General features: G+C 37.9%; 1 protein-coding gene across 4 annotated transcripts in view; it reads right to left on the bottom strand.

Annotated features, from left to right (window-relative positions):
• The window catches only part of RBMS1 (RNA binding motif single stranded interacting protein 1), a 145,479-nt gene that overhangs the window by 54,032 nt on the left and 64,730 nt on the right, over positions 1–26,717 (bottom strand). For all 4 annotated transcript variants that reach the window (XM_027636962.1, XM_027636963.1, XM_027636964.1 and 1 more), the window contains exon 2: positions 11,909–12,084. In XM_027636962.1, the coding sequence (XP_027492763.1) occupies positions 11,909–12,084 (176 nt within the window). The remainder of the gene's footprint in view (positions 1–11,908; positions 12,085–26,717) is intronic.

Raw genomic sequence — 26,717 nt, 5'->3', positions numbered from 1 at the left:
AGGAAGCTTGTATGGTATGGGCACAGTGTTTCTGGGCTTTACAGACCTTTTTATTTCAGAGAGCTTGAGATGACTATTTCTTTGCCTACAAGAGGGCAGTAGAACGAACTATATGGAAGAACCCGTAACTTCTATTTGAGGATGAATCTCAATGCCTACGCTTCAGATTTTAAAATAGTTCATTTTCTAATTTTTCCAATCAATTTAACTAAACAAGATGCTTAAAACAACTTTAATAGAAATCTTAAAATACTTTTTATGAAAACCACTTAAAATACTTTTTATGAAAAACACCCAAGAAGCAGGGAAACATAATGGATAGAATTATCACATAAAAAAGGACTGAGAATGCAGTGGCTATACCCAGCGTTAGAAAGCCATCCACTAGTAAAGAGTTAAATAGTATCTAGGTCACTCTACCATCTTTCCTGCACACCCTCAGCTCACTGCATATCGGAAATGCTGTGTGGGAAAGCCAGGGAACTAAACTCACAGACCAAGTATGACTCAGACTGCAGTAATTTAATGATACTTTTATTCTCTTAAATTATCTTTGGGATTAAAAGAATCCACACCCTCAACATGAAACCAAATCACAGTGAAAGGAAGGAACCACAATTTCACAGATCTTTGAGTTCACAAAAGGTATCTGGAAACAAATTAATTATTAATGGTAAGGACTGAAACCTTTCCTACAACATACTATACAGTCAGAACACCAGAAGGTGAAAAATTTGAGCCCCAGTCAGATGTTCTTCTGAAAGCCCTAGTGGAGATGATCTCAGTAACAGGAATGTCAGAGAACTGCCTGCCAAAAAAATAAAGGAGAACTATCACAGTCAAATGGTGACCTCTACCACTAGAGGAAAGCAGCTTGAGAGAAACAGCCTCACATTTCCTCCAGGACTGAAGGAATTGAACTCAAGAGATGTCAAACATCTTTGGTATAAGCATAAGCAGAAGTCAACTACAGCATCCTGGAGAACCCAGAACACCAGTGACCAAACACAAATTCAGTTAAATTCCTGAGGAAAAATTAAAATTTCTGCAAATTCTCTCCCACTGAACAATGCAGAAGTTTGTAAAGGACACTAATGAGCAAATGAAAACATTGGTCTCAGAAATACTCCTTCCTGCCTATAATATAAAATTTTGAAAATTTACTCTTTCCTCTGCACTTCAAGCTGCTTCCCTGTTGCCCACTTAAGGAAAAGACAGAAAAAGGCATGGTAACTACCAGAAAATGAGGAGCAAAGCTAAGATGTCCTAACAGCATTAAGATGTCTTCTATCACAGGAACTTCAAAATTTTCATACAGAGAAAGTAATTTCCCTTTTTTCATGGCAAAAATTTAACTAATTTTGTTGTGGTGATATGAATAGCAGTGGGAGCCCTTTTCACAAGGGTTTTAGTAGTATATTATAATAAGATTATAAAAAATTTAGCATCTGGCTCAACAGTTATATATTTAGATGTATTCTGCTCTGTTTCTAATTAAACTATCCTTTTTTTAAATCCCGTGAGATAAAGAAACTAACAATATTCCCACATCACTAGGATGCTTGTTCAGTAACCAGTTACCTTTGATAGTCAAGTCTTGCTGCTGCTCATCTTTCAGCTACATCCAAAACAGTGAGCCTGTGCTCCTCAGACTACCATCTCAACCTCAGTTCAAGTGTTATTTGAGAAACAGTTGATCGGTGACAGTCAGGGCTGTACCCTCTTCCTGAGAGGGCCACTCTTTTCAAAGTATTTAATGACATCTGCGAAAGTGCATAATTCTGAGTGAGTGTCCTAGACTTCAAAGAGAATTAACAAATATTTAACTGAATAAGCAATAAATAAAATGGGTGGAAAAAATCTTCGGAATTTCTCATGGAACAAAGTAATATGCAATTCACTTGGGAAGAACAGAGGACTGGGACAGATTCTTGTGTATTTTTATAATGTCATAGCTCTGAATATCTGGAAGATGTTAAAAAAAATTGATCCTAATTTACATCAAAAAAGTACATTCATGCCTTGGTATGATGATGGACTTTTCAGCAGCAGTCCTGGCTAATGGTCTTTCACTCCTAGTACTGTACCTCTGTTCTGAAACGTGGAAGCCCTGTAAGCTGTCACCGACAAAAAGGATCACAAAGCAAGACTTTCCCTCTAGTATCAGATCTTCAAAATGTAGCATGTAGACTTTTGGCAACAAATAAAAAAGCCTTAGCAATAAAACTAAGACAAAGCCCTCTGCACAATAAAAACATGTAGCTTCAAGTATGGGAAATGTAAGGGTTTGAATCCAGGGGTGGAGCAGGGTGGGGGAAGGCAAATGATTTACAAACACTCCTTTCCAGACACAGTACTACAAACGGCAATGGGAAAGGAAATGCACACTGCTACGTCAGCTCTGCTGGATACCCCACCATGCTGATACCCTTAGGCCTTGAAGGCAAAAAGTCTCTCTTCTTTCTGCCAAATGGCTTCTCCAGAACTCAGTCAAGGCATTCAGACTTAACACAGGGGAGATTTCTGCCTGGGGTACTGCACAGCTACAGGTTGAAAAGAAGAAGAAAACACAATGCCAAAAGAAAGAACCAGAGACTGTGGAGTTCATTTGGCAGGGTGCAATTATGTAGCTGAAAAGCTCAGCCCTCACTATCAAATAAATCCTAAGTCCACACTATGGAGCAGTAAGCGGTTTTAAGCCCCAGCACTGGCAATAGGAGTGGTGGGGTCCCAACCTTGCTCTGTGTTTTCCAGGATCAGGCCTTTGTGAGCACACTGCAAACAGACAGCTTGAGTCAAGACAGCCATCATCTATGGGGCATAGGTAAGCATTTCTGTTTTACACCACTGGTGTTTTTGAACATACTAATTCCTTTGTCCTATAACATATACACTAAATAAAATTATGTACTGAACTATAAAACTGTGCTAGTCTCCGGGCTCCAAAAGCTCTTCAGTTACCCTTTCAACAAAGTTCTTGAAACCAGAAATAAGTAGTTTGGTTCTTTTTCAGGTCTTTAGATCATTTATTTCTGACATTAAGGGTTTGCAAATAAAAGATTTGAGATTTCTCATGTATTTGTATTACTCTGTATGAAGCTTTTTTTCTCCTGATTTTAGATCTTTTATTAACATAATGCTTATTTCACTATTGCATTCACTCAGACATTAAAGAAATAGTCCTCATTAATGCAAAAGAATAATTGTTGATATTTTGACAGACTTATGAAAGCTTATTTATGACTACAAGTAAACCAAAAAGCAGTGCTAGGATTTGAAATACTGATAATGTGTAAGACCTAAGTCTACAGTGTTCTCTTAGGCAAAAATACTGATCCACACTCTGTCTTTTAAAGACAGTATGTAAAATTACACAACTGCACAGAACACAGAAAACAAACATTTAAAAAGAGCACACATTTTAGACTAACGTATTTCAGTTAAGATGACCACAATGATCAGTTAATTAAATACAATTATTTGTAACCAAATTGAAGTTACACACATCTTGGTGGATAATTTTTCTCTTTTGGTAAAGTAAGAGATTAAAGTAAGAGAAGAAATGGAAATGTGAGGGGTAAGATAGGAGTACAAATCAGAGCATATTTCTTCCACTGAAAATTATTCTGTTAACGATTAACTCTACTCTCACGGGTTATTTCAAGTAGAATATTTGTACAAGTAACAGTGTCAAAACAGACCTCAAATCAAAGTCTTTTCTTTTTGAGTTTTCATTTGTGTTTTTTGCTCTACATCCATATATCATAACATTATCAACATTCAAATTAAAATTTGACTTTTTTCACAGGTACTGTACATCTATCTGCAAAGATCAGATATTTAAATGATGAAATGTTAATTCTTCTCTCAGCAATACTTCAGTAATTTAATTTTCTACAGAGTTAGTCTGAGCCTTGAGTAAGGCACTGCTCAAACTAAACTGAGGCAGTTGACATTTTTTGAATGCCAAAACCGGGTAAAATTTTAGGAGTTGTGGGAAAACAACTGAGGGTCAGGGCTTAACATTTTGTGGAAGATAAACACTGTTTTTTCTCTCTATTTCCTCATTTACAAGTTTCAGTAGAGGTAGTAGGATCTGAATTAACTTGTTCACCTATATTTGCTACTGCTTTCCTTCTGCAGGTAAAATATAAATATTTATTATCTTTATTATGGGTTGCATAGTATGTGGAGGTGTTCTTTGTCAACCTTAAACATAGCGTTGCAATAATGCAGGTAAAAAAAGGCTGAAACGTTATCCAAAAAATGACTGGCCTTATAATGCCTCAACATCAGATGGCTCAGTTTTTCATTTCAAGGAGCTAACATTACAGAAATCAGAGCAAAGTAGAATGAACCTCTAGCAAACAAATTCAAGACTTCACAAGATTTCTGTGAGTTATGTGAAACGACACGAGATATTAGACATTGGATATAAGAATCTGCTTGCAAATACTGATCCTGCTTTCTACACTGAAAGGTTTTCTGAAGAAAAATGCAAGTTTAGTGTAAGCATGCTGGGGCAGAAACCAACTTGGTCTCTAAGCTGAGTCAATTCTGAACTGGTTTATGACTGAAGCACCTGCCTAAGCCACCTGCGACAGAAGGGGCATTTTTTGGCATTATGGAACCCGCTAAAAAGCCTGATTAGTACTTGTTAACATTTTTAGTAGTCCACTGGAATTAAACAATCCCCTTCAAAATGTTCTGGAATTACTGGTTATTCCAATGAATTACTGCTGCTATCACTTCACATCTGTGTCAGGTCCCTGCCATTGGGGAAGCTGGGGACTGGGACCCTGATCAAAGGCATTCCAACAGCTGCCACTGGACATTTCTTTGCTGCAGCTCTGTGGTTACATCTCCATACAACAAACACCTGCAGGTTTGCAAATGCTCACATATTTTGCAGGCTCCATGTTACCAAATCAGCTTTTTGTTTTCCAAAGAGAGATCTTCAATGGTGGTAACTTTTACCAATCTGTTTTTCTAGTGCTTCTTTTACAAGCAGCTGCGGCTGAAACATTCCTTCCACTCTCTTCTCCTCCCTCGCCCCCACTTCCTCAAGGAAATTCCATGGGATCACCATTCCTCTGGCCCCACACTGCAACAAAACTCTCAACTCCCAGGGGAGATGGAGCTTGTGCAATCACTGGATCTCTGCATCTGCGAGCACAAGGCAAACACAGAGTTCCTTCATACATCTGTATCTGGATTGCTTGTTTTTTAAACAATGTGCTGAGGGAAACTGCTGATTACTGTTAGGCTAAATGAAATACTGAGTTTGAAAAACTTCAATCTTTGCCTAATCCCAAAATGAAAAGAGAAAATTAAAACTATATTTGTTTTAAATTCAAGAAGTCTCAAGAGCCTATCTGCATCCGAAGGATAGGATTCTAGAAGACAACTTTTTAACTTTTCTTTCAATTACAATTTCCCCAAAAATACCTATGGGTCCCTAACGGAATTCTACAAGAAGGCATTATTATAAAAAAACTGCCCAGAACTTCTCAGAGAGGATTTCAGTGTGGATTTCATTTGATCATGAGGGTAAAGCTGTCTGACTTTTATTTCTGACTAATTAAAGTACCAGTACTGAGGGGAAGAGAAAGAGTCTTCCTTTGCACCCTGCCAGGCTAGGCCCTTCAAACCATGAGTGCCAAAAGGAGCTGCTAAACAATAAAGGAAATGACTATTTAAACCAAACACTATGTCTCCAAGCCAGTCACAATTCCCATGGCATACCATCTAAATGCCTGGCCACTGACTGTGGAAGTCAAACCTTAAAGAAAAGGAGCATTTCATCCTCCATATCAGGCCTACATCTCTGCAGTTCATCTGGCAAAAGGAACATACAAAAATGAATAAAATTTCTTTTCAGCTGTGGAAATACCTGTATTTGACAGCTACCTCTTAAAAGATCGTCAGCTAAGACAGAAGCTAGCAGAGCTGGTTTACATACCATAGTGGCATGTAACTCCTACTCTGACAGTTTGTCTATCTGAGAAACTGGGTACATCAGCTGGGCAGAACTAAATTCTGGTCCTGGGGCTCGTGTGGGTGTTTCTCTGCACTGCTGCACTGTGTCCCATGCCACTGTATGCCTGCACAGGCAACAGCACTGACACAATCAGTGAATACATCTAGGGAGCACATCTTCACCATTCTTGGTGGTATGTTTGCTCTGAAGGTCAAAAATGAGTGAAAACTGAAGTTAAGGAAAATCTACTGCAGATAATACAAACCCCAAACTGTGCCACAGTCCTTCAACAGGGAATAAAGAAAAATATGATGCTGGTAACATAGAGAACTGAACACTACAAATCACATGCTATTCAATTACTAAAGAATCTATCTCCTCTTACAACCAAACAACATTCTGTAAACGTGGTGCTATTTATTCAGATGCACGCAATATTACTATTTTAAAAAATGCATATGTAACACTCTAAAAGAAGAAATTTGCAGAGGGTTTCTTTCTACCCTAAAAAAGTAAGAACGATAGATAGGCTCTTGCTCCAAAATAATCAGTATTAATACTGTTCTCAAAGAGAACAGTTTCTGAGACACTGATGCATCACATTTAATTATATGACATGAAATCATATTCCACATAATAATGAATGTGATATTTCACTGCAGCTGACAAATCATGAAATAAAAATGCAAGAAAATGGAGAATAAAGGAGAAATGAAAGAAGAGAAAAAGCACTTTAAAACAAATTGGATCTCTGAAACCTTCAATTCAACTTTCCCCTACCAACACCATCTATCCATAGCGGATGTATTCATGTGCTACAGACACTTCCACAGGCAGAACTAAGCAGCAGTCACCTGCCCAGACCAATCTCCCAATGAGTTAAATGCAAGAGATGGTCAGAGCACTTCCTGAAGTCCAGACATGTCTTTTTTTCTAATGAGATATGCAGACTAAAATTAGCAAGCTTCTTGCTCTTAAGTGACAGCAGCACTGCCAGCTCCCTGCTACAGTAAATGTTTGAGCTCCAGTTCACCACTTTTCAGACCTGAGTGCTTTTGAAGGAGATGGGAAATGGCAACATGGGGAGAGGTCACAATTACACAGCAAGCAAAGAACATGGAAACATTAATATGCTAATGGATGTCACTTGACTTAATGAAAATATGTGTTTTATTAAGAGTAGGGAAAAAAAATCTGAAACAATTCTCAGGTGATTGTGCCTCAAAACAGGGAAACATTAGAGTACGTAACTTCAAAAAACAAAAGTTCTTCTCCTGTGGAAACAAAGCTGTATAGCACGTCTGGCTCAAGTGTTTCAAGAAAACCATTAGCCTGGCAGTTGTTTTAGCTACGCCTGTGTTCATAACGCTGAATATTTCGGAAAGAACCCTTAAAATACTCTCTAAACAGGACATAATTTCACAATGTAAAGGCAGCCACTGCAAGCTTCCGATCATCCTGGCACAGAACATGGTAATTCCATATTTTTTTACCTTACAAGCAGTTGCTTTTCTGGTTGTAATCCCACTAAAAATGCACATTATAATCATACAGTGATAATTTAAGGGGGAAGACCAACTAAGTGAAACTGTCCAGATCAAAAAGCAATTTCAAAAATATCATATAGATCACAACAGCTTTATACAAGCAGCACAGTATGAGCAAACAGCCAGGAAGGGAGAATACCAAAGGGTGGGCTGGCGTGGCGATTTATGCTGAATTGAATAAAGGAGACCTGGGTTAACCCTCAAAGCTTGAAATCTCACCCTGGGACTGGGGACTGTCAGGAGGATGAAGGGTCTGCTGCATCATCCTCATTTAATGATGTAAATGTCACAAAAGGAGGTCTCTGAAGAAATTCAGCATTACAGAGATGCCATGCTGCATGCTAGCAAGTAAATCATAAGTAAGACGGTGGAAAGCACAGGGTTTTGGAACCATGTGGCTTCAGCATAAAGGTCATCCTCAGCAAAGCATAGCGCTTAGTGAGAGTCTGGAAAGCACCTAGAAAACATGCCAAAGCAAGTTACAAACTCCTGACTGAATCTGCTAAGACCCAATCGCGTTAAGTCCCTAATCAGATAAGCAGGCTCAACAATTTCAGTGAATAACTGGAATGGATTTATTCTTGTATCTTCAGATGCACATATTAAATGAGTTAAAAGAAATTACTATCCAAGAATCACGAAATAAGAAAGTACAATTAAAGTCTAAATAATATAATCATAAACCAAACACAACAGCTGAAAGAAGCATATAAGGTATTGATAGCCACACCAGGAGAAATGAGAACAATTACGCATGGCTGAGACTACCCCTGCTTCAACAATCCTGTCAAACCAGCTCTTCATGACAGAGGCTTGGTCAGTGCAGCAGATCTCATGCAATGGCACTATGCAGTTGTGAAAAGAAACCACACGGCAGTCAGGCAACTTCCTACAGGTTTCCCCAAACCATGCTCATTGGCTCCTTTCCTCTGCTCTTGTCTCTCTATTTAGCTGATCACTCTTGCCTGGCCTCCCACAGAAAAGACATTGTCTGTGGGCCATTACATCAATTGCTTTGCCCACTCCTACATACCTGATGGAAAGCTCTTATGGCCAGGACTGACTCACCTTGTGTCCCCCCAACACTCCTCTGGTTCTGGGTTGACTGTTACGACATCCTTATGACAAACACAATACCTACTTTACTATTCCCCACACTTCTGCCTCTGGCACAACTGATATGAAGAAATTTGTTTTCCCAACACAGAACTGGAGTAGCAGGCTTAGGTTTGAGTGGACTGTTCAGAAACATGGCAGCTTCATTTCCCACACAAAACCCAATAATATTGTCTGAAAAATAGTTATGCTCCAAAGTAAGCCCTCACAATCAAAACATAATCTGCTCTTTTCATCTTGGAAAAGAGGAAAAAAGCTTCAGCTAATAGAAAAACAGAAAGAACCAATCAGATGAAGGTGGAGACAGATTTGTAGAGACATATACTGGCAAACTGTGCTCTTGCCAGGAAAATACTTTTCCACAAAGCTGATGAACATTTGCTAACTGTATTCATAAATGCTGCACAGCTGTGCTACAACAGGAGAGCATGCCCAACACTTCCATAACTTGATAAGAGGTTTCTCTACTGATTCACAAAAAATAATTAAACAAAATTAAAACATAGCCAAAATTAGCACTGCTAGCTGTCATGAGCAAGAACTAAAGCAAATATTGACTAAAGCAAATAAAAGTCACAGTATAATATGATCCCCCACAAAAGAATTCTGTATATTATTCTACCTTGTATTCTAATGGATTCTATCAAAAGCAATATTTCTCTACAATAAGCATCCCTGAAAATAACTTTTTGTATATGATACAAGTCCATGACGATCAGAGGGAAAAATCTCTGCAGATGAGATGTTTCTGGTATTTGCAGTAACAATGATGTTTTTCAACCATTATTTCCTCAACCCACAGGTGTTTCTCTGCCTTGTCTGACATTGGTCAAAAGATACAAAACAAGCCAGTGACCTTTTTCTGTACCTCCACTGAAAGCTGCTTTTTGCCAGCTAGCAAGATCATTTCTACAACATGCAGAGCAGTCTTTCTATCCATTCTTAGCATCAAGCACTCCAGCAGACACCCTCTAAGGACAGTAAGATCCACTCTATATGGGGAAAAGAAGCTAAAATTACTCTGAAGCCTCCCAGTAAAATAATAGGCATTTGGAAACAGCTAATGAAAATATTTCAGAGACCTGGAGTAAACAGCAGTTTCTTTACTGATTTTAGCGTGCCCAAGATTTTATTCTCCATTTATTTTGTATTGTCTCAGCTTAAACAATGAACATGGCAGGTTCACTTTTAAGAATATCTTGCCCTCTATGTCCTAAAAGTTTAGGCAGATTTGTAGGAAGGGAACAGTTAGCATCTGAAACTTTCCATGATCTACAAAAGTGGATTACTGAGCTTCTGTGAACAGGGTGATGTCACTTCTATCTTACTGCCACATCAAGTTAGGTGCTAAGGGACTGTGTTGGTCAACACTAAAACTTCTGGACATCTCACTCAGTTCCTCATCAGAAATGGAGAATTTTGAGACAAGGTTTCCCTTCCTCTCAAGTAAGATTCTTAGGAGAGAAATATCTCACAGGAACAAATGCCATAACCTTCCAAGACTAAGTTCACATCAGAATTAACATTTTCATGGCTGCAGTTCTTGTCTGTTCTTTATTTATACAATTCACACTATTCCAACTACAATTATATATTGAATAGCAACAACAAAATTAGAATCTTTGGCTATCCAAGAAGAAGAGGACCAGTTACAGCAAAGTATTGAACGTACTTTTTTCTAGGCTGTTCATACATTGATGATATCTGAGACTGTGGAAACCAAAATGTCTTCAGAAAGATTAAGGAGCTATAGTAACCACTGCACAAATAGTAGTTACTGGGCGGCTCCAGTGCAAAATAACCTCCCAGCTCTGTCCTAACATAACATGAGTGCACAGGCCAAGGTTACTTCATCAGTTCAAATGACAAAAACGGGAAGGAAAAATCCACTTCTGTAAAACATACGTTTGCAACTAAAATTCAAATGACAAGAGGTCACTGTCACATGGGAAGCTATAAAACCATTTAATTTATCAACAAATCTTTTCACAGATTGATAATCTGTTCTCTTCTCTGTAAAACACAAGGATTTAATTTGCTGTTGGAAAAATGAGCAAATAAAATGATTTTATTTCTTTATAGACCTGAGAGCAAGTAGTTTTTATTATAACACTAGGAAGACTTTTATGTGACTACTATCCTGAAAGTCCAAATTCTTTTTAAAAAATAAAATAAGAATTCTTCTATATAAATTAGGTATCAGATATTTTGCAATATTAAAAAACAAAGGTACTCCATATAAGCTGGAATCAAAGATTTACTAGGCTTTCCTAGCAATTTTTCTTAGTTGTGTTGTGCTCTTGGAGATGTATGCTTGTATGTTGCTAGTTATTTATCTGCTAAATGGAACATAATAAATGGAATATAATTATTTTAAGAATCTCAGATAGTAGCGTTATATAAAATTTTAATAATTGTCCACTCATTCAAGATAGAATTTGATGTTTTCTTACATGTAGTATTGAAAACTTAGCTAATTACTTCTGATTTCAAAATAATCCAGAAAGTGCACTGTGAATTTCAGAAGTACTAAGAATTTTAAAAGTTCAGTAAAACATTAACGAAAGGCAATTTTAAACAGTTTATAAACAACGTAACTGCACAGTCTCTTGAGGTATGACCCACATTTGAAAGTAACTAAGAGGCATGTGCTGCTGTAAAAATTAAAAAATAAAACCAGTAACTCACACAAGCAAAAAAATCTCATGTTAACAACATTGTCTGAAAACCTTACGCTAGGCCAAGTCTACCCAGAATTCCAGCCACTAGAGAGGATTCTTACATGGATCAAAAAAAAATCATAAAAATAATTTTACAGTAATGTACAGCCAAAAATTAGTCTGAAACTAGGATAAGCCTTCAAATGCACACTGTAATTTACAGTGATGCAGAACAATTACTTGAGGAGTTTATATCAACAGATTTATCTCAGCAGTGAATAGAGGAGAACCTCTCTGCAGGTTCTTAAAAGCAAGTTTCATGTTTAGATATTTATTTTATCTCTCATTTCAACAGCATCAGGCAGCAATATCAGTAATCACAGGTTTTGTGAAAGTAATGGTTTGATTCAGTTCACCGCTGTATTTCTACTTTCCTTGCTTTTCCTAAGTGCCAAGGAAGTTGAAACTTGCCACCATACCACAGCACGAGGTTGGTTGTTCATGAATCTGTTTTTCTTCCCTCATAATCCAAACACTCGTTTTGTATACCTACTATAGGCTTTTAAAGTATGACATTATAATTTACATTTAAACATAGTACTTACGGTTGGCATAATTTTACCAGGTCCTGGTCAGTGGTGTTTGGAGGCAGTGCTCTGATGTAAAGGTTAGTTTTACTTAATTGATCCCATCCTGAGTTGCTGCTGCTACTACTGTTGTTATTACTGCTGGTGGTGCTGGGACTAGGAGGAGCCATTGGGTGGGCTGGTACAATGGACTGCTGCAAAGGAAAAAGCATGTTAGAGTAAACTATAGATAGCAATCACAGCATGCACATCACATCAGCTCAGTCTACAGTAGCCTGTTTACCATTTGGAGCACTGTGTTAAATCTGTTTGTAATTACTCACGGATTTTAAAGACAACTCCTTTCACACCACATTTGGGACAGGATTCACAGGCACATTCTAATATACCCAACCACCATTTGATGCATGCTCAGTGCATGACACAGGGTCAAATTATACATAACCTCCACTGAATATTACTCATAGGATTTTATCACTCTTTATTGTGTTATCTGATGTGAAAATGAAAGAGGAGATATTGTTCCTCTCGGTTCCAGCAGGTATAAAGTTTATATCACTATGATTGTTTCGCATGTCAAATTGTGGCTGACACAAAGACCATGCTCTTTCCTTAATCTATCCAAAAATACAAAAATAATTAGAAGCCTCTTTTCTATCTCTTCTGGTTTTTAGTACTTCACACAATACTGCTATTGTTTTTTTTTAAGATATAGTCCTTTAGCACAGATAGCTTAAGGACCAGACTTTAAATTAATTGAGTGCCTCGGCAGAACTTTCATACTGCCACCAATTCTCCACATTTGCGGATTACTTCAAGACTGTCAAGAAAAAGATTCTATATAATGTTAAAAAAATTCCAGTTTCAAAAGGAGAAAAGCACATAAGTACTTCTACCTAGTCCTCAAGGTATCTAATGCTATTGCTCTTAAAATCTTATGACCCTAACGGAACATAAAAACATCCTAGAGAAAATCTGCAGCAGAGTAATCATTTGCATTAACAACAGTATAGCAAGATACTGTACAGAAAGTACTATGAACGTGAACAGGTCTGTGGTGTTGTAAGAGAGGAATACTTTAACAAAACACTAAGAGAACTACCATTGCCAGTAAACGTCTTGTGACTAGATGGTTTTCACTGCTGAACTGGCTGCATGTGGCCCCTTTCCTGCAAAAGCTTGAGCTTCCATGGCTCAAGAAGCTCATAGAAAGAACTGCCCTGTGAACTGCAGAGGAAAGGCACAGTACAGGGGAAAAATTTAAAGTGTAATATATAGTGAGATGTCAGCATAGGTTCACTTGTTCCTGCCCTGGTGCCACCCTCTTCTTTGGATTAGTACAAACAATTGCACAGCCACAGACCAAACCAAAAAATTATCTTCCCTGATCTGGTACACCACATGTCGCTTTGTGCTACGCAAAAGCTTTGGCTGTCACAAGGCAGGGAACAGGAATGTAAAGAGAGAGAGGAAAGCATTAGAGTTCACCTCTGCTTAAAGCACCCATGAAACTACACCCTTAAAAAGAAAAGTGAAACTATTTTGGACATAACCTCAGGAAACTGGAATGAAATTGTGAGGAGGAAAAAAGTACAAAGGCATGCCTTATATCAGATATTTTATGATAATTATGTGTTTCTTCTTTGTGTTTCCCTAGGAAGGTTTCAAAAATCTTCCAGTCTGGCATATTGCAAAGTTTATTATGCAGCTATAATGGCCTGGAACAGTCAACTGCAAAACTTGCTATAAAATCAACATTAACAAGTAGTAACACTGTTGTTGCCTAATTTAACTGAACTGAAAATTACCAAAAAGAATTAAATACACTCCATAATCATGTAATATTTCAAAACTGAATATCAATATTTCATTGCCATAAGGTTAGAGATTTTTATATTTTGTTTGGTTTTAATAAAGTTTTTTAGAAACATCAAATCTCTTCCAAAATATTTATATTTGGAACTGAAGCACTGATCTAGAATTTCTTCCAGGGGAAAAGACTAAATGCTCTCTTCCAAGATTGCAATGGAAACATTGACATATTTTAACTATAGCAGGACAAGTCAGACTGTCAGACCACTCTGCTTCCACTAACGCCAGGCAACTACTTTTGGGGTTACAAGCAATGCAAAATGACAGAGCAATTAGTTTCAAAACATTTTCACAACAAACAGAAAAAACTTAGTCTGGTACAATGATATTCTTTTCAAAAGCCTTCAGTGGAGTTCTCAAAATGCAAACAGCGATCAAACGCACAACTACTCTGTTCACGATTTCTAAATGCACACTTGCCTCAAGCACACATGTACAGTTGGCATAAAAGTCAACATACATGTACCCATCTTCATCTAAACTGGTAATTACAACTGAAGGCTAAGAGCCTCAGTTAAGTTTTCCAGTAGCTTTGATTTGGTTTTGCTTTTACTTCTTACAACATTTTTCTCTTAAAATCTTTGTTTTTCTACGTTATGAAGAACTGGAGTTTTGTAAAATCTTGTCACCAGCTGGCCAAGGGCAGGAGAGGAAAATGTGTGTCTGTGTGTAGAGAGAGCAGGAATCCTAACTCTGTCTGTCTGTAACACATAAACACTCCGTTCTGAGAAATTTAAGCTTTTATTTAAACATGAAGACGTTCTAGTGCTAGTGGTCACATTCAAACATGATGAGAATGTAAATGGGACTACAGTTGTCTTCCTAAGTTTACAGACAGAAGATTTTTCACTGCTTCCACAGAGACTCATACCTTTACAAGCCTTAAAGGCTTTACAAAACACAGATGCTGGGCATACTGCAGCTCTCAAAGCCTGCAACCCAATGACAGACAGACAGCCATTAAAGGGCCAGTGACAGCTTAAAGCCATACAACTTAAACATGTTTTTTACATTAAAACTTAATTTTAAAACCTGAATCATTCTTTCCGCTCTGTTCTTCATCGATGACTACTTGTAAAAACTAAATTATAGAGGTCCCTCTGTTGTTCAAAGGGGTTTATTTTTCCAGCTATTGCTGCAAAGGGCTGGTTGGCAGCGCAGTCACAGTGGAGCCTCCTACGCTGACAGCGCACGCCAAGAGAAGAGTTTTTCTGCTGGCGTAGTTGCATCACCTCTCCAAACAACACCAGCTAAGCTGATAAAAGCTCTCTTCTGCCGGCACAGCTGCATCCACACCTGGGTTTTTGCCAACATATTGATGTCAGTGAGGATGTACGACTTTTTTCCACACCCCTGGCTGATACAGTGCTCGCTGGCAAGACGTTCTGCAGTGGAGACCTGGCCAAAGTTTGGGGCTATTTGTTAAGAAACAGCTTTCACAAACATTAACTGAAAACTTTGCCTAGAAGCTGAAATCAAATTTGAAAAGTTTTGTTTTACTAACTGTAGTCTCTGCTGCAAATCCACATCAAAAGCTGTTCTTAAGTTTTTGTCACATGGACCTCAAAACAATTTGCAATATTGTAACATAAACAAAACCACATTCATTAATTTTTCTTTTAAATCATTGCATCTTAAATTAAAACACTGAACACAAAGATAGAAGAAATAAATCTAAGCAAGAGACCATTATTTCTTGTGACAATATTCCTGTTCACAAAAAATACCACTGTCACACTGGTTTGCCATTTCCTCCTTCGTTTTCACTCCCAAAGGTAATTAGAGATCCTTCTTTCTACACAGCAGTTTCCTTCCTGTCAGCTTCAACAAACATCTAAGCAAAAAAGGCCAGTGACAGAATAATCATCCCATCTGCTCTCTGCTGTATGATCACCCTATCCCATTCTGGAGCCAGTTGTGAGGAGCTTCCAACACCCTTGCCTGATCTCTGAAGGACCTTCCTTCCAGTCCTCCCCACAGCACCACTGCAGCAGTGGGAAAACCACAGGTACTTGTTAGAAAAACAAAAAGCTCACTGGCTGAACAGTCCCCACGAAGTGCCTTAAAATAAGAATTGTCTGTCCGAGTTTTCTTTTCAATATAAAACTCAAATGGGACTAATTGCCAGTACTGAAAAACGACTGGAGAATATACTCATATGAACCATTCCTGTCTTTCTTATAAACCACTCTATGCTTAAGGACTGGAAATGAGTCAGAGCAGAATTTTGTCTGCCAAAGAGGAGAAGAGTCTCTTTGCTGTCAACAGGGAAAAAAAGACACCAAACCAAAATGGAATAACCCCAAGAAATTCCTTTGACCTGGGGGTTGAGAGATACTGACTGTTGCTGCCTTCAGAGTACAGAAGTCCAAGGAAATTTCAGCAAGCAGAAGATAACTTGGATAACAACTGTCCCGAAACAGAGCATGATCATTATGGTAGCAATCCATTTAAGTCTCTAATTTCATGTTAGAGACTGTGTATGAAGAGCAGGCATATAGAGCATGCTGGTATTTAATTATGAGAGTCTTCACTCAGCTAAAATTCCTGATGGGAAAAGTACCGGACTTTTAACAACAGAGTTAGTTCTTGCAAATCTGCTCTAAATTCAAACCATAAATTGTGGCATACATTAACTACCAGATTTAGCCATCATCTATCTCATAATATTAAAATCTTGTCACTAGGGTTTTCCTAGCTTTGTTCAGGTGACTAAACTACAACTACCTGCTTACCCTGCCTGGTTTAGCCTAACCTCCCTGATTTCCCTAAATAGTATTTTGAAACAGAACCTTCAGTAACTGGCAGTGACATAAAAATTACCACACATTTTTCATGGATGTGTTCAACACTGATAAAAAAGTATTAAATTACACAAATCTGGATTTTTTTTAAATTAAATTGTTTTAATTATTTATTAATTACCTAACACAGAGCTTTACATGTACAATGAAAGCAAGGGATCAGGAGAACAAAAGATGCCATACCTCGTGAAGCAAGACACTGACACGTTTCGTGCACAGCTTAGGAAACAGAAAATTGTTTGGAATTACATCATGTCCCTAGCAGAAAGAAGAACTTCAAGTATTTAACAGAAATGACTGTTCACTGATGAATACAGTTGCTTTATCACCTTTTTTTAGATAAGGAGACACTAAACCTTGATCACCTAGTCTAAGCCAGCAAACTGACGGCTGCGGCAGAGATGCCATTTTGAGAGTATTGCACTATTTTATTTCATGATGCCTCATCATGCCTGAAATGTAATGGTAAGCAAAACTGAATTTCTGGAGGCCTCTCCAAGTCTAATTCTCAATGGACATGAGTCAACCAGTAGAAACCGAAATATCTGCTGCTGCTGCATTCACATCTCCTGCCTTAGGGTAGGTTCTCCAACTGCTGTTCTTCAGTCTGTCAGCACTTGTCACAGGAAGATTCAGTAAGTCAGATCCTTTCTAAGCATTTTCAGGATGATACCAGTATAAAGAATATCTCAGGAGCTTTAGACTCCTGTTGAAAAACTCCTCAGGCAAGAAAAACCCTGAGACCTGCCCCCCTTTTCACCTTTAAAACACCAACCTTAACTTCTCTTTGCATGGGTAAAGAATATGATCTCCCAGTGACACTGTAAGAGTCAATAGGACTATTCCAGCAAGGGCTGGTTTACTGCACAAGACTGAAACCATGGATATTGTGTTCTGTGATCATACAGAGATATTTGCATACCCAGGATCCAAGCCTATTCTATCTTCCTTTAGATGGTGATGATGGGTGTTACTGCTCCAGCCACAAGAAGCAGAAGGAATTAGGTTCTGGGAAGATGGAGGACCCTGCAGATGGAGGCTGGTATTGTAGAGACTCTTTCTGTTACAAAACATCACAGACAGCCCAGGAACACCTGGAGATACAGCCCTGGATTTCTCAAAAAAAAGTTGTCTAAACATTCCATATCTTGGCATGAAAGAACTATACGCAAAATACTACAGCTGTAATTACAATAATGATGGACTGCAATAAATAGGTGGAAAATTAAGTACTGAAGTTAAAAAATAAATCACACTGAACAGGGAAGCTGCCTCACTTTGAATTTCATTCCTTAACACATAAGTTTTAAGAGAAGCTATGCAAGATAAAAATAGAGAGTTATGCCCTTTTTCTTGCCTGTGTGTTACAGCCAAGTCCTATGAAAACTACTTTTCTAAATACGGTCTTCTCCATACTAAAAGGAAACAAAAGAAAATAAAACCTATAGGTGGATATCACCATGACTCTATGAAAATAAAATTTAGAGGAAGTTATTTTCACTCTTGTTTTTTTTTAGTTAACATTCTCTTTCTTCACAAACCCATTGTGTTTCAACTAATTTGAACCAACTTGCCATTAAGGATGAGAATGTTTCTGACTAAATACAAGAAAGCTGCAATGTCTTTTTTTGGAGCCATTTAAGAAGCCCTTCTTTGAAATACAGAAATGCACGAATGAGTAGATGTTTCTCTCAGCTTCCTTTCTAAAAAAAACTTCATGAAGAGTGGTTCTATCAGTAATGAAACAAGACAAAGTCTAGCATAAGCCCTTAGTCATGGCTCAGATGCTCCCAACAATTTCACCTCTAGATTATTCTGACTACAACCCAAGTTGTCTCCCCACTGAGCTATTTTGCTTCTTTTCCTCAGATCCTACAGTAAAGTAGCAGGACTAAACTTGTTCTCACTAGAAAACAACAATTACTAACAACAGAAAGTACAGAAGTAAACCTTCCCAGCTTGTTACAAAATGTCACATTTTTATATTTTTAAGAAAATGGAACCAATGTTATTTAAATGACACATATTAAAGCTTAATGCAACAGCAATCTTCTGTTAGTAATGAAACAAAGCTCAAAATCTATTTCCTTCTTATGAAGACACCTGAAAAAGTGTGAGCATAATCCTGGCCACATTGAAGTATATGACAAAACCCACACTGATGCTTCTAAACAGATTTTTTTTCTCCAAGAATAGGGTGTGGGGTTTTTTTCATTATTATTACTAAAATAAAAAACCTTTCTAACTTGGAGATGGCCAAAGAGGTGGTAACAACAGAGCAAGCAACAAATGCAAGAAGCTCCTTCTGGTTCAGGTAGCTCTTCTAGAGTCAAAGTTCCCAGGAACTCATCTACTCTATCAACTTTATCCCCTGTCAGGGATTTTCAAGTTGCACCACTGATCGATTCCCCCAATCCAAAGACAAATAAAAGGTGCTGGATACACAAAATTAGCCACACCACAGCACAAAAGGTATCACAAAGGAGAGCAAGGGGAGTGCTGAACTGGGCTACGTCCTATTACTTTGCATAAGTTATGAATCCTTTTCCCTTCTAGCTGTTCATCGTGAATCCCAGCATCGCTCTTCCCTCTCAGTTTTATAACTGGATTTCCTGGACAATCCCCTGAAACAACACATTGGTCCCATGCCCTAGCCATGACTGAATTATAGACACATCTGAAGTAAAATATTTGAGTTCTAGTTTCTGAAATTTGAACAAGTTGCAGCAATACAACAGCTAGTCCACATTAAAAGAGTCTAAAAAGAAAGTAAAGATGTTGAAACATCTGAAGAAAGACAACATGGTACTAAGATCTACCAGACAGACAAAAAAGCATGTACATGTTTTTGTGGTTAGCCCTTCATGAAGCAATAGACACAAAAGAATTCACTGCCAACTTCCTTCTTGACTCTAGTAAACACACAGGCCTATTTCCTTCAGTGAAACCAGCCAAGGCTTTTGCTCAGGATCCAGAAAGCAAAGGGTACTGAATATTTAGACTGTCAAAGTTTTTGTTCCAGCTTGAGGATTCAAATTACAAATAAAACACATCTATTTTCAGAGAGTCTTAACTTGTATACTAATGGTTTATGCCAGCCACTGAAAGGTAGCAAGATCAACACACGACACTGAATACAAATAATAGCAAAATTCCTCCCTTGCATTACACATCTGTTGATATATGTTAATAGTAGAGTATAAAATCTTGCAATGTTTTCCACAACAGGAAACATTCAAGATATTGTCAGTAGGGGAAATGCTTCACCTGAAACAGTAATTAACATAGAAACTCCTGTGTCATGCAATAGTTAGGACTAGACCACAAACAGTCACATTAGAGCTGGCAAATCACACACAGCTCGCAAGCACTTCAATGGCAGCTCAAAAGACAGTACATACGGAATCTAAGTCAAAAATTATTCCATAACCTTTTAATGTCCCAGGTTGTATGATGGGAGATGGACCACACTGGGTCATATGCTAGCAGGAAGGTCCTACATAGTGGCATAGGCCTTATTTCCAGTAGACTCCATGAAACCAGTAGACAGTTTCTTAAGAGTCTTTAAGACAGCAGCCATGAGGCTTAAGGGGAAAAGTGGAGAACTGTAGCATTTGCATTTCCAGACAGATGACTATTTTAGCGCTCACAGCATTAAGAGGTTCATAGTGGTCGCTTCTTACTGTATACAGGATTCTGCTTTAGCATCTATTAAACAGAAAACTCCTACTCGCTATCTCCATTTAAAAACTCTCCATATGTCAGCCCAAAACACATGAAAAATCAAAGATTATTCAGGCAATTATATTACTTCATGGAAGTTGTCAAATTCCCAGTATGTTAAAAAACTGTCCAGTCAAACTGCAGCTGGCACATACAGAATTCCCAAGAAGAGTTTCTCTTCTCTGTCAGCCATCAAATGTCTTGCAATTTTTATTTTTTTTAAAGGGTAAGAGGAAGACTCAGGGAATCAGCCTGAGGGGAATCAGCAATCAGCCAAACTCCAATTCCCCGAAATATTATGCAACAAATTATTGAACAATCATCTCATGAGAATCTAGAAACAGAGAAAAAATGACCAAAAAAAAGCAGACAGAATAGATCTGTCAGAAACAGATCACATAAAAAAGTCTAATTTTTTTTTCACTCCCAGTGCAACCAGCTTAGCGAATAAGGTAGAAGCAGTAAATACCTAGAGATCTCAACTGAGACTTCTGACATCATCCCACATGATATTTCCATCAGCAAAAAAAGGAAATATTCCTAGACCATTTCTAAGGCACTCTGCAGCAGAAGTGTGGACTGGAGTGGAGCACAAGCTAATAAACTCATTAGATTCTCAGTGTGCCCTGACAGGGGAGGGAAGAAAGAGCAAAAGGCACACTGAAAGGCATTATTGATCCTATTGGTTACTCCTCCTCTTCGGTCCTCAAATTCACCGTGCTTCTGAATCTTTGTGTTTTTAACCCCCTCTTAAGAAGTGAACCTGACTGAAGACAAGAAGGTGCACTAATATCTCAAAGTAAAAGATACTGCTCTGATTAGGATAACAGAAAGTTCCTATAATTTTTTTTCTTTAGAAAAATAAAACTAAAAACAACTAGACATTTCCCATAATAAAAAAAAAACGTAAAGGAAAAATGGCACTTAATTTTTTTCTTATTCATGAAGCCTGGAAAAAAGAGTACTGAGATCTGAGAAAAATAATACATATTATCCTCTTACTGCATTTATAGTGTAATAGGAAGAAATGGGACTTAAATGTATGGAAAATAAGAGACATGGCTTCATCCTGCATACTTTTTGGCTCCCTTGTAGGAAAATACGAGACACCAGGTAACCATTTCTCTAAGTAAATCCCACAAGACTAAGCTCTGGCAGTAAGATGTTCCTGCATCACACAGGGTAGTTACTTCTGTTCAGAGGACAGACTCTTTCATGAGAAGAATGCTGATCTCCAGCTCTATTGTCATTTGTTCAAGTTTTTTGTCATTACCTGCTGTGAACCTTTACCTCCAGTGCCGACATATGGTGACACAGACAATATTCAGTGTGATTGAAAATTTCTGCTTTCAAGAACTTCTATTTGTGATGTTAAAATGCATATTTTTTATGGGTGTAGGTAGTTACATTTTTAATTTCATAAAGTAGTAAATATGCCATCTTTTAACTATTAAGGATGTCATCCTTTGGTGGTTAGTCCAGCTAAATCTCTGTATCTCAAAAAGCTGCTGTTGATGAGTCTAAGTTAAAAACTAGCACACTACAGATACTTACCTTGGCTTATTCAGAGAAATGCTTGAATATCTGTATTAAAAAGACTGGTAGTACAGCACAAAAAAAAAAAAAAAAAAAAAAAAAAAGGTATGCTTGGCTAATCTTTAGTTCTTTAAAACAATAGAGAAGGAAATGTTTCCTTTGAAAAGTTAAAAACTCCACACAGAAGTTTCTAAAGTATTATTTACTCTTATTTCATATTGCATTAGATCTTAGATTTCTGATATAGTCTTGCAAGTATTGTCTCTTACTTTAAAAGTGTCACAGGTTTCATGATGCACACAGGAGAATTCTGCAGGTTTTTATTTCAGCTTTTTTATTTTTTTTTATTTCCTTTTTATTATTTTCCAAACTCTTGGCTTTTTCCCCAAAAACAACAATGTCATTATTCTGCTCATCTGGCTATTCCTATCCACCCTCACTCCATAGACAGCAATTATAGGACAGAAACAGCACCACATTGAAGATGCATGTCAAAAGAAGCATCTGTTTTTCTGGCAAACTCCACGCTGTTGGTGGCATTGGAATTATTGCTATACTGTTTGTCACAGGGTTAGACCACAGATGGCTCTTTTGGCTGACATGGGATCCGCTATGTCATTTTATGTTTATATTCAAGTTAAATAAATTGAAGAACTTGTGCCCGACCATGCATGAGGGAGTCAATTCCTATCAAAATCCCTTTGTCTATGACTGCTGATTCCTTACGGGTAGCATACTGCACCCAGCGTAGCAGCAGCATTGCTACTGTGAACCCCTCTTTCTATTTTAAAGAAGAGAATGTACACTCTTTCTGGTAAGGCCATTTTTCTGTTACGTCAGTATTTAATAGGTACCCCAGTCTATTCCTGCTTCTCCTGCCACATTCTTTGACAACACTGAGAGAACAGTTCGGGCAGCTGGCTCTGGCCCTTTCTTCTACATTCCTCAATCTTATTCTCTCTCTGACAGACCACACCCTCTTCACTACTGCCAACATCTCCAGTTCAGGAAAGGTGGCATGTCAGAAAAATAAAAGTGTAGAAAAAGCCAGTTTTGTAAGACTTCATCATCAAGACTGAAGCTAGATGACCCCATGAACAGGCTTCTTTGATCTGCACAATTTAAGCTTCACAGTAGAGATCACTTTAGATATTTTATCTCTCTTACTCAGTTTGCAAATGTTTTACCTTTTCTAAGTGTCTAACGCATTTCTTGTCTCCAGGCCTAACTAATGGAGAGGTATCAGCAAACAAGAAGACACTGTAGATATACTGCCCAAGTGCACCACAAAGGCAATTGCAATTCTGATATCAAGAAGGTCCAATTCTGTTGCTCAACAGCTTGTTATGTGCCTGCGTCAAGTTGCAGTTGAATCAATTTCAGTGAGAACAGTTCCATCTTACATCACTTTCCATGGGAATGAATGACTCCTCCATGAGCTGAACAACAGAAAAGCATACTCCGAACATCACTGTCCTTCCTAGTCAATCCACTGTAATTATTTCCATAGTCCTTCATATTATTTGCCATAGAAGTGAGGTCAGCGTGATCTGTGCTGGGCCAAAAATTCCATTCATCTTTTTGCTACTCACTTCAGAAATTTCAAGAAGTGCCCTTGAAAAAAAAGGTTTTAATATTCTGCAATATGATAAAATGCAGAAGTTACAACTCATTACAATCAACACATTGAAAGAGGACATACACAACAGTGCTGCAAGTCTCAGGTTAGAACTAGGAAAGCACATACCTAATTCAAGAAACACTAACAGTGTTAAATACAACTTCAGAATTTCATACCCCACTGCCTTCTACACACTACAGTCACAAAACAGAGAAGCACAAGAGACTTTTATGATTATTTCAGCAAAAGTTGAAGTGACTATCAACTAAATTTCAACTAAGAGTTCGTGCTAAATTTGCCATGGTATTTTGACATTTGAGGAGTTCAGACAATGTTGCTGCAAGTTGTGTGTGTATATATTATATACATATAAACACAGATTTTTATATATGCATGTATACATACATATATATATTATACATACATATATATATACACACACACACACACACACGTATATGGTCTGACACCGATCTTGTATTTCTCTATGGCAGGGTGACCATACCTCCATAAATGTGATTCTCCTCCATAGCAAAAACACCAAACTGAACAGAAGCAGCCAGTTTTAGAACAAGAGCAAGATCAGTAGAAAGTTTTAAAACCATCAGACTCCTTATGTAAGGAGGTGTCAGTTTTCTGCACTTGCACATATCAGCCTAGTTCCACTCTCACCCAGTGGTGCTGCATTCACTTAGACAAGCTGAAACATCTGTCCAAAAGTTTTATACATTTCAACATTGTATAGAATTGACAGACCAGGAGACAAAAGTGTATAATGTTGGCAACACTTTTCAACATAGGGCTTTTCTACAGAGTATCAGGGAGCAAACTCTGCTTGGTTTGCATGCTGCAACATGTATACAAACTTTCTTTGGATTTTAACGAGACTGTGGGTAGCATTTATAATACTGCAAATGACATTCCCAAAGTCATCTAAATTACTCTCAAGACTCTACATGGCTTCCTGGAATAAAACTTAGAAGCTGAAATCTCATTAGAAAAGAACTGGAGTTGAACTGCATTGCTTTTAAGACGTTTGCCTCCCACATCTCTTCCCATTCAGGAGCGGAGTGTAGCAAACCCCATCCCAACCTTGGTACAGGCGCCTGGTTGCACCACTCGCAGTGAGGGTGTGACACAGGAGTAGGACTTACCAATGATTTTCATTAATTCAGCTTCAAATTTCAGTGGCAGTTACGTGCATTGAGGACAGACAGGAAGGCGATGAATACTGCAATGCTTTAAGTTTGCCTTATACCCAGCAAAAGTGATTTAAGGCAAGAACTGAGAAAAAGCTGTGTAAAGGCAGACCTGACTCTAGCACCAATGACAACTGTTTCTAAATGTTTGAGGCCAGTGGACAAAATGTTACTTTCGCCATTTCTCACAGATGATCTTGCACCATTAGACAGTCATACTTAAAAAGCCCACCATATCCAACATTTTTGGCCAAATGTTTACTACAGCATATTCAGCACAGTTGACATTAAAGGTCCACTTTCTACAGATGTATGATGTAATATGCAGTTCACATACAGGATACCCTATGCTCTTCAGGAAAAAAGGAGTGGTCTGTCATGCCCAGAACAATTTGCACAGCTTTCTCCTATATAGCACACAGAGATTTACCCATGCACAGGCACCACAGCACAAATTACAATCAGTTTAGCATGACAAAAGCAGCTGTGTTTAACTCCTGAAAAAAAGGAAACAAGCTCATCCACAGCCAATGAATGGTTCAGACAGATATCAAACAACACTTATCTCGTGGCTGCCATTACTACAGAAAATGCTGCCTAGATGGTACAGACAACTCCAGATGCCCCCAGTTGATCAGGAAATACTAGCAGCAGAGAGTGTAGCTTGATGAGCAGCAAGAAATATTCATAGTTTCTCTCATTTGTTATCATCTTGCCCCTTTGCTCTTGAAAGTGTATTTGTGCAAGTATATGCACATAAAGCATTTTTATCTATATTACTTTAGATCTGTGTAACCCATCTATTCAAATCTTGAATTAACCTACAGGCTGTTTGAACACTGAGTACTAAGACAGTATCACACACTTTATTTTTTTCTTCCACAAGCCTTTATGACCTGCTATGTTTAAACCATGTGATACAAAGAGTAGTAGAAAAATGTTGATATTTGGACAGTTTTCTCCTGGAAAAGGTAAGAAAGTAATAATTTTTGTCTCTAGATACCTCCAAAATCCTAACCTGCAATTGTAGCTTGCTTTAGCTTCCTAGGAAGTTAGAGAGAAGCATTTTCCTCTCACATTTCCTGTCAGTACATCTTTTGCATCTCACAGTACTGAGTGATTGTGCCCTCGACACCTTTTTCTCTCCTCAAGTAGACAATTTTTATGCACAAGAATAAAAAAGGAGCATTACTTTATTTCTTTAAGGTGAGTTTCAGATGTTACAGTAATACACCAGTCTTTTGTTTCATTACCAGAAGGCTTAATGGAGCGATCATTTTTCCAGCATCATTTCGGAAAACTGGGACTAGGATATTCCAGAACACAAGTCTTAGTGTAGTACAAATACTATTTAACCCCATTCAGCTTGGATCAAGCAGGCTTGTTAGCATTTGCTCAGCATCAGTCTCAATAGATCCAGGCTATTTCTAGCAAAACCATTCTATTGTTTAATGAAAGCCACTTTGGGCAGCACGTCTACAACCATGGCTCAGAGAGCTTGACTTTAGGTCTGTTTAAAGCACAAAGCTCCTGAACACCAATTGAAGACAATCTGTGGGTGAACTCTTGAATTTTAAGCCATAACAAATAGGAACACAATACATTTAAATTAAAAGTAGCAGTAGTAAGAGAATCTAACCAATTAGTAAATCTAATTATCTTTATGGAAAATTATTAAAAATGTAAATTTTCCTAAGTACAAAGGATTAAGGGTGCACAGAAGAGAAGGAGTTGTGTCATACATTAAGGCAATTCACTACAGTACTGTGAACACAACAAATCTGGGGACCTGATAAAACACAGCAAGGCGTTTGCTAAAATCAGCATAGCACAATGCAGCACATGAGCCTACTTTTATAAATAGTAGTCTGTTTCTCCTTACAAATAAGGAAACTAGTATTCCTTCAGTAGGATGAAATTCTTGAAGTGTCAAAGGTAGGCAAGATTAAAACCAAAGATTCATCCGTAAAAATGAGAGCAAGATTTCCAAAGGCAGATAACTTTAGATGGAGCTCCCCAGTAGACATCTAGCTGCACGTTTGGAATGATTTGCCTGCATTGACCTTTGATGG

The sequence above is a fragment of the Corapipo altera genome, unplaced genomic scaffold (genome assembly GCF_003945725.1).
Source record: "Corapipo altera isolate COAL_440 unplaced genomic scaffold, ASM394572v1 45, whole genome shotgun sequence".
NCBI classification, from domain to species: domain Eukaryota; kingdom Metazoa; phylum Chordata; class Aves; order Passeriformes; family Pipridae; genus Corapipo; species Corapipo altera.
This window is presented reverse-complemented; position numbering and strand designations above follow the sequence as displayed.